Source organism: Malaclemys terrapin, chromosome 2 (assembly GCF_027887155.1).
Source record: "Malaclemys terrapin pileata isolate rMalTer1 chromosome 2, rMalTer1.hap1, whole genome shotgun sequence".
NCBI lineage: Eukaryota > Metazoa > Chordata > Testudines > Emydidae > Malaclemys > Malaclemys terrapin.
The window spans coordinates 257,658,304-257,676,630 of NC_071506.1; the positions used below are offsets into that span (position 1 = coordinate 257,658,304).

The 18,327-nt window shown below is 38.8% G+C and overlaps 1 protein-coding gene across 5 annotated transcripts in view; it reads right to left on the reverse strand.

Annotated features, from left to right (window-relative positions):
* EPC1 (enhancer of polycomb homolog 1) overlaps positions 1-18,327 on the reverse strand; it is a 112,646-nt gene that overhangs the window by 3,698 nt on the left and 90,621 nt on the right. For 3 of the 5 annotated variants that reach the window (XM_054020905.1, XM_054020908.1, XM_054020907.1), the window contains 4 exons: positions 3,643-3,761; positions 3,475-3,561; positions 2,745-2,886; positions 2,255-2,621 (listed from right to left, as the gene is read on the reverse strand). In XM_054020905.1, coding sequence (XP_053876880.1) covers positions 2,255-2,621; positions 2,745-2,886; positions 3,475-3,561; positions 3,643-3,761 — 715 coding nt within the window. Of the gene's footprint in view, positions 1-2,254; positions 2,622-2,744; positions 2,887-3,474; positions 3,594-3,642; positions 3,762-18,327 lie in introns of those variants that run through there. The other 2 variants (XM_054020906.1, XM_054020909.1) reach the window with 2 other exon arrangements.

Below are 18,327 nucleotides of genomic sequence, written 5' to 3' on the forward strand. Positions count from 1 at the left end.
TTAATTAGGGCTGTCAAGCAATTAAAACAATCGCCCAATTAATTGTGCTGTTAAACAATAATAGAATACGATTTATTTATATATTTTTGGATATTTTCTACATTTTCAAATATATTAATTTCAATTACAACAGAATACAAATTGTATAGTGCTCACTTCATATTTATTTTTGATTACAAATATTTTGCACTGTAAAAAACAAGACGTATTTTTCAATTCACTTAATACTAGTACTGTAGTGCAATCTCTTCATCATGAGAGTTGAACTTACAAATGCAGTATGTAAAAAAAACTGCATTCAAAAATAAAAATGTAAAACTTTAGAGCCTACGAGTCCACTCAGTCCTACTTAAGCCAATCGCTTAGACAAACAAGTTTGGTTAAAATTTTCAGGAGATAATACTGCCTACTTCTTATTTACAAAATGTCACCTGAAAGTGAGAATAGGTGTTTGCATGGCACTTTTGTAGCCGGCGTTGCAAGATATTTATGTGCCAGATAGGCTAAACATTCATATGCCCCTCCATGCTTCGGCCACCATTCCAGAGGACATGTTTCCATGCTGATGCTGCTTGTTAAAAAAAATAATGCATTAATTAAATTTGTGACTGAACTCCTTGGGGGAGAATTGTATGTCTCCTGTTCTGTCTTACCCGCAGTCTGCCATATATTTCATGTTATAGCAGTCTCGGATGATGACCCGCACATGTTCGTTTTAAGAACACTTTCACAGCAGATTTGACAAAATGCAAAGAAGGTACCGCGAGATTTCTAAAATAGCTACAGCACTTGACCCACAGTTTAAGAATCTGAAGTGCCGTCCAAAATCTCAGAGGGACGAAGTATGGAGCATGTTTTCAGAAGTCTCAAAAGAGCAACAGTCCGTTGCGGAAACTACAGAACCCAAACCACCAAAAAAGAAAATAAACCTTCTGTAGTGGCATCTGACTTGGGATGATGAAAATGAACATGCATTGATCCACTCTGCTTTGGAGTGTTATCGAGCAAAACCTGTCGTCATCAGCACGGATACATGTCCTCTTGAATGGTGGTTGAAACAGGAAGGGGCATATGAACATTTAGCATATCTGGTACATAAATACCTTGCAACGCTGGCTACAAAAGTGCCATGCAAATGCCTATTCTCACTTTCAGGTAACATTGTAAATAAGAAGTAGGCAGTAGTATCTCCTGTAAATGTAAACAAACTTATTTGTCTTCGTGATTGGCTAAACAAGAAGTAGGACTGAGTGGACTCATAGGCTCTAAAGTTTTACATGGTTTTGTTTTTGGGTGCAGTTATGTAACAAACATACAAACTCTACATTTTGAAGTTACGCTTTCATGATAAAGAGATTGCACTACAATACTTGTATGAGATTAACTGAAAAATACTATTTCTTTTGTTTATCATTTTTACATTGCAAATACTTGTAGTAAAAATAATATAAAGTGAACACTGTACACTTTGTATTCTGTGTTGTAATAGAAATCCATATATTTGAAAATGTAGAAAAACAAATATTTAATAAATTTCAATTGTTATTCTATTGTTTAACAGTGCGATTAATCGTGACTAATTTTTCTAACTGCGATTTTTTTTTAGTTAATTATGTGAGTTAACTGCAATTAATCAATAGTCCTAGTTTTAGCATAAAATGTGAAAGTTTGTTTTGTTTCAACTGAAGTGCAGTATGTCATATTGTCACAATTATATCACACGTAGAAAAAGATATGTTACCACCAAAACTCAATACATATATTGGTAAAAAGTCCTATAACTAAACATTTAAGACTGATAAAGCATGAGAAATAAATAAGCCTAATTTCCAGTTTAAAATCTGATAATTTTATTATTACAAAATTATTTAAAAAAAATTCACAATTCACAAAATTCTGCATTACACAGAATTTCAGGGATTCCCTGAAAGCTTTGCTAATGTTCTAACTGTAAAAAGATCTTTGGATGACCATTGATCCAGATTCCCTATAGTCATTCATTTATTGGCAGTATACTTCTTTTAAAGGAGTATGATAAGTAGGTTCTCCCCTTTTATGAGGCCGTACTTTGACTCTCAAATGGATAAACAAGCCTAGTTTTACATTGCATTCAGTAGAGATGAATTTTTCCCTTGATTGGTACTGTCTGGTAGAGCAGCTTTGGGTTAACATTCTGGGTTTCTGAGCTAACAATGTCATTGTAGAAAACCGGAAAATAAAAAACTAAGAAAATTAAGATACAAACAGGACTTACCTTGGTACTGCATCCACAGAGGATGAAGCTGGAACCTTGGGCACTTGACAGTTTGCTGCTGCAGCCAGCTTTAAGGCAGATGATGGAACAGCACTTAAAGTCCTAGGTATATGTCGTGCATTGAGTGTGGAAATAGAGTTTACAGTGGCAACTGATGAGGGTACAGTTAATCGAATGTTGTTCCCAAACAGGACCTGAGTTGTTGCAGAGTTGGCAGCGGTTACTTGGTGACTCAGTGCACTGTGGGAACTCGAAGTCTGTGTTATATTTGAAGGCGGTAACAAGGTTGAACCTGCTGCTGACGATGAACTTGTATGTACAAGTGCTGTAGGTGTAGTACTACTGAGGTGTAAGCCCTTGTATACTCCTGCAGAAGAATGAGATTTTTTTTTTTTTAAAAGAAAATCTGAGACTCCAAACAGGGGTTTCACATACCAACTATGAAAGCAAAATACAATCAGAATGAATTTAGATTTGTATAGCTCTATACCTGAGGCCTGAAGGATGCCATTCACCCCAATTCCAAGCACCACATCATCCTTCATTTTGAATCCCATCAATTGTTCAGATGTTACCAAAGCTGAAGCAGCAAATTGAGCACTAACAGAATCCAATGTCTTGGAAACAAAACCCTAAGAAGAAAGGTGGCAAATAAATGTGATCAAGCTTCAAAAGGTCAATACTCTTCCTATTTTTATGCATAAACTAGTAATGCACAAACCAGTGCAGATAAAGAAAGAACTGATCCTCACTCTTCCTCAAACCAAACTTCTGATGTTTGGTAAAATTAGATAAATAATTAGATGCAGTATTCCCCATGAACTTATAATTCCAGTACTAAAACGTGTACAAGTATTTCAAATGCACAATACACTGTCCTTCCATAGCATTTCTCACAAGATTTCCAAACCAATCTGGAAGATTCAAGGAGATTCGGAAGTCCAACAGTAACTCCTGAACTTTTTTGTTTGTCCACTGACACTTTAAATGTTACATACTTAGCTGTTATATATTTTCACAGCTAAAGACAGGACATGTTTATACATTATTATTAAAAGGTAAAAATCTGGCCTCAGAACATACAATCTCAACAGGATAACAATATGGCTGGAATTCTTTGCAATATGTATTCCCGAGTCTTTGCATATTTCATTTAATTGATTCACTCATCTTTTTGGATTTTGTTAAGAGGGAGCAGAGGCAATGCCTGCCACACTCACCTGCAGTGTCCCTTCTAAACACTTTACAGAATGGCTATGATGTAGATTCAGGCGAAAGCCACTTTCCTGTTGGTTAGTTTCAAGGTTCTATGGCAACAGTTGACAATTAGAGATGAACCCTGGTGGGAAACAATGAGGGATAAATCATAGCACAGACAAATCCCTCACCTGTGAAGTGTTGGCAGAGGAATTACTATTTGCTTGCTGTTGATGAATTTGTGCAAACTGCTGTTGCTGCATTAGTGCCAGTTGCTGTTGATGTTGCTGGTATTGTTCGGCTGTAAATGCTGAACAAAATATAAAATGAGAAAATACTATATCAAAATATGTATATGTTGTATATACACACACACACACACACACACACACACCTTTTAGAATCCTAAAACAAAAATGTTTCAACACACCAAATTCCTAAGAACTTTGTTGCATCTTTATGGCAACAGACTATGATCCTTCTAGAGGTTTTGTCCAAACTAAGTTTTCCCCATTGAGCACATTTGCGGTGAAGTATTAAACACCTTCCACATTTAGCTTACAATATTTGAGTGAAGAAATCTCATTTAAGTGACTTTAAGGGAGTAAGCACAAACCACCACTCAGATAAGACTGATCTGCAAAGATTTGGTTTTAACCTACTTCACTAAAACACACTTTCATATGTGCAGATTTGGGGGATTACACCTCTACCCGATATAACGTGACCCGATATAACATTAATTCGGATATAACGCGGTAAAGCCGTGCTCTGGGGTAGGGGTGGGGGCTGCGCACTCCGGCAGATCAAAGTAAGTTCGATATAACGCGGTTTCACCTAGAACGCGGCAAGATTTTTTGGCTCCCGAGGACAGCGTTATATTGGGGTAGAGGTGTATCTTGTAGGATGTTGAGCATTCTGAACTTCCATGGACTCCAATGTGAGCTAAGGTGCTCACCACCTCACAGGTGAAGGCCCTCAGGTTTAATATTTAGTTGAAAATACAAAAATGAATTTGATGGTTACCAATGAAGACTGCTTTACCACATTATGATCTCTCAACATAAACTTCACTATTCCTACCACCCTCTGTTTTGTATAGACTAATATACCTTCTATATTCGTATTAAAAAAAAAAAAAAAAAATCATGCACACTGTCAACGGAGAATTTCATAGAAGCTATTTTCTTCCAAAAAGGAGCTCTTAAGGAATGATCCATTAGTCATAACATGTGTAAATGTCAATCACAATTTTCCCCAGTTAACCCACCTGGGAAAAAAATCCAGTCAATGAGAATGGAGTTGTTTATGTTGATTTACAGAAGGAAGGATGTCTGAGGAAAGACACTGTATTATACTAATTTGTCTATGGAGAGATCAGTTCTAAAAAAAACAAAAAATAAAATTCATTTTGAATCCCCAAAATGGTTTGTATAGTTTTAATGAAGAAAATCTCTACTGTCAATTTAAAAGTGGGATGATGGTGCAGATTGAATCCATTATAGAGTCAGCCTAGACCACACCATGTGAGTTTTCCCAAATTAAATTTCAGGTGCCCAAATTTCTGTGTATGTTCTCAAAACAAATATTGTAAACATTCTTACGCAACAACTTCCAGTGCTTTCTAGAGTTACGACCGTTACCAAATGGAAGGTATCCAACTTTCTACAAGTCAACACAGGACTTAAATGCTTGTTCATGAAATATAGTATCTTGGCCAAAGCTTTTCTCCTTTGTTCCTAACTGCAGAAAATCTGTACTGCTATCAGACTACATGCATCTAACGTTTCCAGAAAAAATAAAAGACTAAAATGTTTTTAATCTTTGCTGAATGTAGATGATAGAATAATTAATCAAATGGATTGTGATGATTTGAAAACAGAAAACGAACGAGTTAATCCATAAGAAGTTTCTAAAAATCATGTGTCTTCAGCCTACACTCAACTATGAGTTTCTCGGAAATATTTGCTTCATTCACAGCTACAATTAAGATCTTGCACATGATTAGATCTATATGTATCTATCTATCTTCTGATTATGTATTGAAAGAGCACCAAATCATCACAGAATCTATTTTAGGGTTTTATACTGCTGCTCATCACTGTAGTATTTGAGAGTCTGTATCTAGCAGCTGAACACAGTAAAATGGCATAAGATTTCAAACAAGTTAGAAGCTCTTCCGATAGAGTTCTTTAGTGAATAGGCATACAATGGTTGTTTATATATAGCCATGTATAATACACTGCATCACTTTCCAACTTATTTCTTTTAAAAATATGGCAAACTGAATTGAGATTTGTCTTGAAGATTTGGAAAAAAAAAACCAAACATTTACTGCGTTAGTAGGTATTTCATTTATATAAATCTTTTTATTAGTTAATTATAACTAGTTGGTACTATATTACAGTGTTTTGAAATTAAGAGTTTAAAGTATCCATACAAATAATGACTCGGAAAGTTAAGATTTTACAATTTAGATGATTTTTCTTCCTGTTCATTCTTAGTCATTTGGTGAAAGGACTTTGTGCTCTAAAGTAACAAATTTGTAAATGTATTGCTTAAAAATGAATTGAAATGAGTTACTAAAAAAAGAGGAAAAATACATAGTTTAAGATTCCAATTGATAAACAATACCAACATGAAGCTGCATATACATTTTAAACAAAGTTTATCTAAAGTTATGGCCCCCTTTTATCTTCCAAAACCTGAATTCAGGATTTTACATTTCAGCTACCTATGATATCAGTCATTTGCTAGGGAAGCAGAGTGCCAAACTAATTAGTTTATAAATGAAAAGACTGTATAATAATAGTTTTAAAATATAATTTATAAATTAAGAGCCATGTTAGGGGGACACAAGATAATTTAGTCTTGGGCCTCCGCCCCACAATTACCCCCAACTTCTTAGATCATTGATTACATGGGGAAAAAAATCCAGTTAGTCATTAATACTTTGAACAATGAAACCAGACTGGTCAGTTTGATTTGCATATAGTTACTTTCAAATTCCTTAAACATTCTCTTTTGCAACAATAAAATATTGTAATAGCATGGAAGCAATAAAAACACTATCCATCAGAGTTTTAATGCTACGTTTTGGGCCTAAACCATTTGAATATTAAAAAAATTAAAATTACAAGTTAACATTTCTGTTTAACAAAGTTAAACAAAATTTAACATCCTTGTCTTGTTACTGCTGCACAAAAGCATTGAGTGTGGTCATTGTTGACAGTATTTGACAGATATTAATTTGGTACTTTTTGAAGGATATATTTAGATTTACAAATGAATGTAGTTTCCAAATAGCTTTTCAATGAATTATTGCAGTCCATACAAGAATTACCTTTCCAGACATTATCAAAATAATTGCAGTAACCATTTAAAAAGGCAAGTGAAAAGAAAAAAAAACTGATTTGCACCCACAGCATTTTAATTATTTAGGCCCAAATTTAAAAAAAAAAAAAAAAAAAGAGGCCTAAGGAAGCACTTATTAACAAATTCAATGTTAATTGGCTGCCTGACTCCCTTAGGCATATTTGAAAATCCCAGCATAAGCAGTACAAATGCCTGTTAGCTTTTCTCCTATAACTTCTGGACACTGAGATTACACCTAAAGCATTGACAAGTGACAATTTTTTTTCTAGTGGTTAAAGAACCAGACAGTCAAGGGCTCCAAGCATAATTTCCAGCTCTGCCAAAGATTTGGTGGGTGATCTTGGGCTATTCACATCCTCATTATCTTCAGTTACATCCATTTTACAGACAGGAGGAAACACCTCTCTCATAGGGCTATTGCTCAGTGTCAAAGTTTGAAAACTGCTTAAGTACCCTCTGATGGAAACTGTTACAGAAATGTAAAAATATTTGTCACCCCCATAGCATGTGTCAAAATGCTACTTTCACATAACAAAAGGTCCAGTATACAGGCCATAATCTGAATTTGTTTTAAATCTTTTAGTCACAGAAGCTAACTTTTTAGTCTGAGCTACCTATGGAAAAGCCCTACATACATTGATGACATAACCAATCAGAAATGCTGATAATATGCTCTGTCCAAACCCAACTGAGATTGATTTTTCTGTGAAGGGGTCTGCATTAAAGAAAAACATCCTAGTTGGCTAAAACAAATCAGATTTATTCTGCTCATTTACAGTCCTCCTAATCTGCTTCCTAATTTTCCTCCCGTATGGAGTACAGATCAGAATTCTCTTGCAGGCCGCTAGGCCAACAGTGCGTTTAGCTCTACTAGTAAGACACTGGTGAGACAGAAGATTTTGGGAACTGTTTTTTCCTTTGTCACACCCTCCCCCCCCCCAAAAAAAACCTTGTAAGTGTCCTTACTTTTCAATAAAGCATCTCAATATGCAACCTAATCTTCAGTATCCTTTATTTTCAGTGCATTTGTACAAATCTGATTGGGATTGTGCAAGGCTCTCCTGTGAAATTATGGGTCTTCATGGCAAAGCTGCTCAGCATTGTAAAGTCAAAGAGAGGTTCTAAAGTCTTGAAGTTCAGATCAAGAATGAAACAGTTTCACTATTTTTTCATAAGTGCAAAACTGAATTTCTCCAACCGAATATCACATTTCCGAAAAAAAATCTGTTCACCTCTATGAAAAGCCATTTAGTACTAATATTTGTGGACTGGCAGCAAGTAGCTGCCACAAACAGACTAACTATAAGGATTGCAGAGAGAATCCTTTTTGCCTTCATCTACCACATATGTTCTTATTGCTTGTAAAGTCAAACCAAGTTTGTTGTATAAACATGAAAGCTTAGCATTCCAGAATCTTGAATGTCAATAAGATCCAGGTAATGAAGGAAAATTCTAAACTTGTTGAAATGGATAATCAGTTTAAAAAAAATTCTAAGAGGATACTTTCTAATTTTTTTTTTTTTTTTTTATTGCTGTGCAGACTTTTGGAACTTTTATTACTTCTCAGCTCTTATTCCATAAATGAAATCATACATGCTTGAAAATCTGACAGACGAGATGAGTGATCACCTCCAACTGGTAAAGCTTCTTATTTCTAGCTCCTACTTCTACCATTCAATTTTTAGTAATAAAATTGTGAAGTGTGGCTCTTAACATCAATGCTCACAGAAGCATGTTCTTATGACAATTTCGCTAGAAAATAGCTTTGCACGTTTTACTATGTGGTACAATCTGACTAATGAGAAAAGCCCAAATCTTTCATCTGTACATATCTGTCTTAGATATAGATTTGTTTCAATATTTCAGTCCAAGGAGCAAAAAAGTAAATACTAATACAGTAGATTACATTTTTAATTCTCAGATCACACAGTGCCTATTTTTTCAGGTACTAATGAAGACCAAACATCAAGTCTAGCTATTCTAAGATCAACTATATCTGAAACCATGTCAGAAGAATCATGCTACACCGTGTGCATTTCCCCAACATAAGCTAGGAAGCCTAGATAGAAACTGCAGTAGAACAATGATACGCAAGAGAAATATAAGTGCACCGTAAAAGCACAAAATTGTGAACTTTGAAATTAAAAAAAAAAAAAAAAAAAAACACACCTCATTGTAAAAATAAAATATTTTTGACAGTTTCAGTTTCTTCAGATCAACCACATTAGGGTTGTGAAGATTTCCATCAGAGATCATTCTGGTTCCTCATAACCAGGGGTGGTTCCAGGCACCAGTGCAGCAAGTGCGTGCCTGAGGCGGCAAGCCACGGGGGGGTGGAGTGCAAGTCACTGTGAGGGCGGCAGTCAGGCAGCCTTCGGTGGCGTGCCTGTGGGAGGTCCACTGGTCCCGCGGTTTCGGCTGCAATTCGGCGGTGGATATGCTGAAGCCATGGGACTGGCAGATCATCCGCAGAAATGCCGCCAAATCCGTGTGACTGCAGACCGCCCGCAGGCATGTCGCCGAAGGCCGCCTGACTGCAGTGCTTGGGGCGGCAAAAAACAGAGCCGCTCCTGCTCATAACCAGGCTTCTGAGGCTTCTTTAAAACAGAGTATTCTAAGAATGTTGAACTCTAGGATGAATGAACATACTAGCTAGAAATTAAAGAGGCATGTGAATTTTTAAAAATTCTTACTCAAGTTATGATAGAGAATAATGTACTATTAGTAAGTTGATAACTTTTAGGAGGCATTTCAGTCAGGCTTCCATATGGCACCAACTTTCTAGGACTATAAGGGCTGTAGGTTTGGATGCTAACAGATCAGTAGCATCTGAACGCTTTCATATTTCCTAGCAAAACCCAATACAGTAAGTTCAGAATACCACCTCAAATCTTAGTAACCATTTTTGATAAGTTAAAAATGAAAAGTAATTGGAAGCGTTAAAATTTAGGGACTGACCCAAAGTCTACTGAAGTCCATGGAAAGACTCGAAATTGCTTTGAATGGGCTTTGAATTTGGACCTTAAAAAGAATGACTGTATAACATTTAACGGGGCATACTGCAACGAATTTCAATACTCTTTTCCAAATTTTTTCTCTACACAATAAATTGTTAGCATTTCTTCCTATGACTAACAGCATGACAGTCTACAAATTAAAAGATGAATTTACCCAAAAAACTGGATCTCAAATTGGTTATCTGAAAAAAAAGTATGATAGTTCAAAGGTTTGATTTTGTGGTTATATGTAAGTTAGCCACAAAAACGCTTTCCACAGTAGTGTTTGCAGTACAATGGCTGAACTGAAGCAGAGTTAAAAATCAGCAAGTATCCTGGCAAACTATTTCTTATACTACTTGACAGTTTACTAGTTCAGATTGTAATGTTACAGGTTAGTCAGTTCACCCATAATTTGAGTTACTGTCAGGCATCTTGCCTTATGGAATTGTCCCACACGGTCCAATAAAAGGGATATTGTCTCCATCCACTTTGTACACTTCCTCTACGCCACCTATACAGTTCATTTCCTCAGCATTTTAGTAATTAAGAAATGTACAGTGCTAGGGGTTTTCCATAAACAGGAAATAAGCACAGAGGTTTGCTGCTTTGAAAAAAAAATCTCAGTATGGACAGGTACTTTAATTGTAAAGAATTGAAGATTTGAATAACCAATTCTGGAATGACGAAGACTCAATACATTTCAAATATCCTCTTGGTCATAGGTGCAAACTTGTGTGATAGCTCAAACTTTTAGGACAGGCAATAGTTGACACACTAGGCATGCATTTTTCCAAAATATTTAAAGAACACATTGATTTTACCTATCAACTTTACAGATGTGAATTTCTCTCTATAGTTTTTTTTGGCTCAGTAGTTAAAGTCATCCCACTAAACTAGTATCTTGTAACTGTACAGTTTAGCTTGATGTGCCTTGTTTTACATACTACTTCATACATACAAACTGTTGTACTGTAAATCTGAATAGGAAAATGAAGATTACTTACCTGTAAGTGGAGCTTCTTCGAGATGTATGGTCCCTATCTGTATTCTACAAATGGGATATGCATGTGCACCATGCACCTGAGTCAGGAATTTCGTGCAAGCAGTGTGTATTGACCCACACATGCGCCATAGCTCTCCTTGTGTTGCCAACCGAGGGCAGTGCAGCCCAACGCCTTTCCAATTTTCCATGCTTACCTCAGAGTAACCACTCCGCAGCAGAGGGGATGGAGAGCAGGCAGTGGAATACAGATAGGGAATACATCTTTAAGAACCTCCAGCTATAGGTACCTAACCTCCATTTCTTCTTCATGTGATCGTCCCCTATGTGTATTCCGCATGTGGGAGATTAACAAGCTGGTGGTGGGTGTGAGGATGCAGAAGTGATAGCTGACTACAGAACTGCTGTCCCCATTGCTATATCTGCAGTGGACTACTGTACCAGGGCATAAGGTCTGGTGAAGGTACGAAAAGAGCTCCAAGTAGCTGCTCCACATATCTAGTATGGGTACATTTCTCAGAGATGCAGCTGAAGTAGTCTGCTCCCTGGTGGAATGAGCCTTTACACCTTCTGGGGGTGGGGGATACCATTTGGTCTATAACAAAGGATAATACAATCTGAGATCCATTTTTAAAGTCTGTGCACTGATATAAGTTGAAATCATAATTGCTCTGGAAACAAATAGGTTTAGGTGTCTAATGACCTTTGTTCTTCACAGATAAAAGGCCAAAGCCCTCCAGATGTCCAGAGAATACAGTCTTCTCTCCTCTTCCAAGACATGTGATTTAGGGAAAAAAAAATATATATAGGTACATGGATGACCTGACTTACATAAAACTCAAACTATCTTGGGCATGAATTCGGGGTGGGGGCATAGCAAGACCTTTTCTTTACAGAAGCTAGTATATGGAGGGCCTGCCAATAAGTGCTCCCAGTTCTCTGACTCTTCTGGCTGACGTTATAACAATCAGAAAGGCCACCTTCATGGACAGATGGTCACTGTGCAGGTGGTTAGTGGCTCTAAGGGAGACTTAGTAAGAGACAACAGATCAAAATTGAGGTCTGATTGAGCTTTGAACTTCACCACTGGTAGAAAGGATCTGCGAATCCCCTTCAAAAAATTCTAGTTGTTACAGGATGCCTGGAGATCATACAGTTATCTATTGGAGCACTGAAACACAGATAGGTGCTAAATGTACCCGCAGGGAACTGAACGCATGACCTGAAGACTTAAGGGTAAGGAGATTCTTTAAGATATCAGGGATTCTGGTGGAGTTCGGAGACAAAATGCATTGATGAATCCAAGCAGAGAAATGCTTCCATTTAGCGGAGTAAAAGCTTCTTGCAGAATCTTGTGTACTTTGGTTAAAGATTAATTACACCCTCTTGGAACATGAGCATTCTATCTCCGATGCCCATCCAAATATCAGGCTCTGAGTTGGAGCAGACTCCAATTGGGGTATGTGATTTTGCCTCTGGGTTGCGTTAGAAGGTCCAGTAACGTGGGGATGTTTATGTGTGGTCGTACCAAGACCTTAAATAGATCGATTAATCAGAACGGTCTTGGCCAGTTGGGTGTGATGAGGATGACTCATGCTCTGTCTTGGTGGATATTCCATAGAATGCCAGGCAATCCTTCCACAATATCAGGAGGGCATCTCCCAAAAAGTCTTTGTGCTGGTCTGGAGCAGAACCAAGGCAACTTCCTGTTTGCCTGTGAGGTGAAAAGGTCCCAGGCTGGCTTTTTCCATGACCAAAGACGTAGTCGAAAAACAAATCGTGAATCTCCCATTCTTGATTTGTGGACAAATGCCTGCTCAGGCAGTCTGTTAGGGAATTTTGCACCCTGGTAAGTACGCTGCTAATAGGGTTAAGTGATGTTTGATGCACCAATTCCAGAAACTGACTGCCTCTACACACAGAGATTTCGTTCCCCCTTGTTTGTTTATATAAAATACTGTTATCTTGTCCAACATTATCTGACTACGTTTGGATTGGATGGAGGGAGAAAGGCATTGCAGGCCTGACAGAGCGCCCTGAGTTCCTATAAGTTGATGTGCATTCTGGACGCCCTCTGCCATGTGATCATCCATGTGCACACCCCCAACCCAAGAGGGAGGCATCGGTAACTATGGCTGCCTCAGGTGTGGGTGTGAGGAACAGCATTCCAAACCGAACCTTTTCCAGTTTTGTCCACTACACAAAAAAGGGCCTAATACCTTGGATGGAATTGTGACCTTGTAGTTTGGTGCCCTTCACTGGTGAATACGCCAAGAAAAGGCAGGCTTATAAGCACTGTAGATGTAATCTGATGAATGCGGTCACGTGTGTGCATGAAGTCAAGTGGCCAAGGAGTGAAAGGCAACTTCCAACTGATGTCCTGGGCCTGATGACGACCTTGTGCATAAGAGTGTTCATGACCTGAAACCTTTCAAGAGGTCGATATGCTGTTGCTATAGTTGAGTCTAACAATGCCCCTATGAAATCTATGTACCTGGGGAGGTTTTTTGGGGGGGATTTTTATGACTGATGCAAACACCCAGGGAAGATAAAATGCCAAGGAAAACACTCTAGTAGATAGCCTTTTCTAATATCCCTATGTCTGTAGTTAGGGCCCTCCAGTCTTTGACAAATAGGGTAAGGTGACCTTCAAATACCTGAATAGGGAAAAGAAGAGGCATCAGTAAAGGAACACTGTCTCGACAATCCTGTCAAAAAAGAAATTCTTCTGTTGGGGATTAGAGTGCTTAAGTGGTGGTGGATGTTGCAGAAGCTGGATTCCCGGGTCTATACATCAACTCTCTTTTCATGGTGGTTCCTGAGCACATTGATGATAAGAGGGCTGAGAAGACTGTCTTGCCCTATATCCCTGTCTATAAAGCTTCCTCTAGGGGGGGGAAGGGGTACGCACAAGCAAAACATTATTCTCACATCTTTGAGGCAGCAGAGTTGTATCTGTTTTCTGATGGACTACCTTATAGTATCAAAGGGTAGATCTTGGATGGTACTCTGCATCTCTACAAAAATCTGAGGATTACAAACATGAATCTCTCCTCATGGACAATGGCTATAGCCATCCCCCTCCATGCAGTATCTGCTGCATCCACTGTGGCTTGGAGTGAAGTTTTGGCCACCACTTTGCCTTCATCCACTAAGGCCTGGAAGTGGGCTCTATCCTTCTCGGGAAGCTGGTCCTTAAACTCTAGAAATCTAGCATAATTGATCAAATCACAAATGGTCAAGAGGGCCAAGAGGAAAAGACTACCTTTATTCCCAAAAGGTCAAGTCTCATATCCCTCATCAGAGGGAGTAGCCTTTGGATGCTGTTGCTCTGTAACTGCCTGCACAACCCTGTAGTTTGGCAGCGAGTGAGAGAACAAGAACCCTCCCACTTGGCTGAGAAGTGCTACTTTGTCCCAACCCTCTTAGGAGTAGAAGCACAAGAAGCAGAGGTGTCCCAAACTGCCTTTGCTGTGTTTATGATGGCCTCGCTGATGGGGAGCGCCACGCTACTGTCTAGTAAGCAGTGCTGAGCCTCCTGAATTTCCTTCAGCTGGATTTGTAGCTTTGCAGCTACTCTAAGCAATACCTTGAGCTCCAATGGGGCTGGTTGCGTATGGCTGGGTGATGGCAAATAAGACTCTTGCACCATTCCTGGGTGCCTGGGGTAGGGCTCCCACAGGCCTTATGTTTCCAATAGGATAGATCCACCAGCAGAGGGAGACCCCTTGGCATCAGGTACCACCCGTCTCTTGGCCAATCGTATCTGGCTGGAGGTCGGAATCCTGACCTTTTACGACTTGTCTGGGGCTGCCTCTCTTTGGTGCTGCAGATACTCTTTCAGAGCCTCCGACTCATCAGAAGAGAATGCCAAATCCCTGAGCAGTGGTAGGACCAATGACTGCGCTTCAAAGCTGGTGGGTGGAATGGGAGAATGACTGTCTCCTTGTGATAACAATGTCCTGGAATATAGACAGACCCAACAGAAGCAGTGAATGCAGACAGGGAACAGGAAAGATGTCTTCTGGGGAGGGCCAGTTGGAGACGTGTCTGAGTACAAGGAGAGCTGCTCTGGTCGCTGTTCGGGGTCGCATTGCTATCAGTGCTGCCTGGGTTCCCGAAGTGGATTGAAGCACCAGGAGTTGTCTCTCTCGTGTCTGCACCACTGGAGCTGGTGTTAGAATCAAAGGATCCGTACCCTTGCATACCTCCCATTCTTGTCAAGATTTAGTCAACCTTTGCACCTGTGCACACTGGCTTTCTTGACTTTGACAGGGTCAGGGAGAGATCCCTTCTTTTTGGGACAAACACAAGTCATCTATGTATATGTCTAGGAGAGTGCCCCTTATTCTCTCGTCAAGCCTTCTCTTTAGGCTTAACACTTAGCCTCCGTTCCTGAGCTCAGGGGGGAGCGATAGCTCAGTGGTTTGAGCATTGGCCTATTAAACCCAGGGTTGAGAGTTCAATCCTTGAGGGGGCCACTTAGGGATCTGGGGCAAAAATCAGTACTTAGTCCTGCTAGTGAAGGCAGGGGACTGGACTCTATGACCTTTCGGGGTCCCTTCCAGTTCTAGGAGATAATAATAAATAATAATAATAATATAGAGATATACCTAAGTGCTGCCCACTTGTTAAGCCGGATGTATGGGCGGAGCGTCTGTCTCTCCTTGGCCTGGATTTGATGACTGCTTCATTATGACTCAATTTCTGACCCTCATGGGTTCAGGGGAAAGAGAGAGCAGCAGATGCTGAAGTTGGCAGAAATGTGAGCCTCAATAAGGAAGTACAGGCAACACTTACATTTGTTGCTCACAGAAAAGGCGTACAGTCAGGAAACAGTTTTTGAATCCCAAGACCCTGGATATTATCCCAGACTTCTTGGGAGAGGGGGGGGAAAATGCTATTTAACTATCTGTGCTATACCATAAAAACTACTAAAAATTAACTATACATAATTCTTACAGGAATGACGCAGCAAAAAGGAGCTGAAGAGGAAACAGGAGATTCCTACTCCAATCATGCTGTGGTAAGAAGGAACTGGACAGGGATCAGCCTACACTGCCCTTTATGCCCTTGATTGGGAGAATGAGGAGAGCTATAGTGCATGTATGGACCAACACATTTCTTTCAAGAAATTCTGGAGTCAGGTGCATGGTGCACATATGTATCTCATGTGTGGAACACACACAGGGATCACTCAAAGAAGCATCGCCTTTTTTGAGGAACATTTGGAACTAGATGAGACAAAACACTAGAAAAAGGTATTACAGAAAATAATCCTACATCGGCCTGAAAATAGACTGGATGATATATTAGGTCTTTTCAATCTCTAAACTTCTATGACACTATGTACCATTGGGTTAAAGATTGTTCTATCGTGGACAGGTGATTTAGCTTAGGACTCCTGATAAAATGATGAAGAATCATGTGGCTATAATCTCAATGAGTTGTATTAATGTTTACTCCCCTTTCTAGATTAAAAAAAACAACCTATTTGATTAGAGTCCATCAGTGTCTACAAATCAGACTAGGTAAATCTTTACATGGATTATTCCTATGCCAGGCTAAAAGTTAACTGTTTCAGATAAAAATATGAATCTAAATTCCATACTGATTTTTAAGTATTGAATGTTTACTATAAAAGTAATTTACAACAATGAACACATTATTTGATAGTGTTAATACACTGAACACTTATTCACAGATTTAGTTTTTTCTAAACTTATGGTATAGCCAACGTAATTAAAGTCTTTATCTAAAAGAGAAACTGTCTCATTTAGATTTTAAGAGTCAGCTCTACAATCTATTTAAAAAAGTAAATACAGCTGTTAACCTTGAACTCCAAATTTGTAACCAGTTCACTTGTGATCTTTAAATAGGATCCGAAACCCATAAACATTCAATTTCTATTCACAGCATACCTGCCAACAGTCCCTTTGTGTTTTATCCTAAGTAGCTAGAAACTTGCCTAGTATCTTTAGTGCAGTTCCTCCTCCTGGCATTAACAAACTTACACTGCATCTGCTCTTTCCTACTGCCCTGCTTCTCTTTCAGATCACTGTATCTGCGTCAGGCAACTGGAAGAACCACTAAGAGAAGAGAGAAGGCAGCCACCAGAAACCTCGTATCAGAGGCTCTAACCCAGGGGTAGGCAACTTATGGCATGCGTGCTGAAGACGGCACACAAGCTGATTTTCAGTGGCACTCACACTGCCTGGGTTCTGGTCACCAGTCCGGGGGGCTTTGCATTTTAATTTTAAATGAAGCTTCTTAAACATTTTAAAAACCTTATTTACTTTACATACAACAATAGTTTAGTTATATATTATAGACTTATACAAAGAGACCGTCCAAAAACGTTAAAATGTATTACTGGCACCTGAAACCTTAAATTAGAGTGAATAAATGAAGACTCGGCACACCACTTCTGAAAGGTTGCCGACCCCTGCTCTAACCAATAGTAATTTCAACCCCAATCCATCTTCCAGCAAGGGGTGGAGTAGACGGTAAAAGAAGGAAATACCAGGACGACGGGCAGGGGTAAAACAGAAAGAACACTGGGACGGGGGGGGAGAGAGAGAAAGAAAACACTAGAGGAGAAGGAGGTAGCCTGCTTTGCATGCACTCTTTGAAGATATTGCAAGGGGGGGGACAGGATTAACAGAATGATAAGGTGTAGAATACATGTATGGGAGGCAGGAGGGAACATAAAAACAATGAAAGGCAGGATAAAACCTATTTTCTTGAGTAACATCCAAACTTTTGGAGTTCATCACTGGTTGTGTGTATTTCTGAAAATACTGGAAATAGGATTTTACATGTATTTTTTCAAAGTTATGCTGTTGGGTTGAAACAAACACCAATGATTAAATATGGCAAAGAATGGGATTTAGTAAAGTTTTTTTTCTTCTTAGTTTAACAGGATATTTTAAGAACAACCTGAAAACTGAGGCCCTGATGAATTAAAATTAAGAATATAAAAACAACATTCATTGGAATGTGTGCATGAGTGCCTGCCTTCCTCCCCACCAGCGATTGGGGAACTGTCCCAGGATAAAAAGTTTTAATATTGGCACTATACTATATAGTCTGCTGAATAAAATTTTTAGATAAGTGATCTCTAAATATTTCTTCATGACACATTTTGGTGGTTCTTTTAATACCTCTCCCAAAAAGATTCTGAGTGCTGTCTCTGTCCTACAGGGAGAAAAAAGGTTATGTATTTAATGATCAGCACTCTATGCTCATTGGTCATCTCCTAGCAATTGAAAATATAAAAAATCAGCATAGTTGCCTGACCATCTGTAGCCTTTGATGCAATTGACTATGAGGTTTTGACGACTTAGACAGGAGTGGATGGTATAGCCGGACTTGGAGATCCCAAATGATGATTTTAGGAGTAGTTACTATTTCACAGGGAGCATATTTCACAAGCTCATCAGCAACTCTTGGCTTTCTATGTTCTTTCAGATGCAGTTAGTACTGACTGATCAATAAAGCTA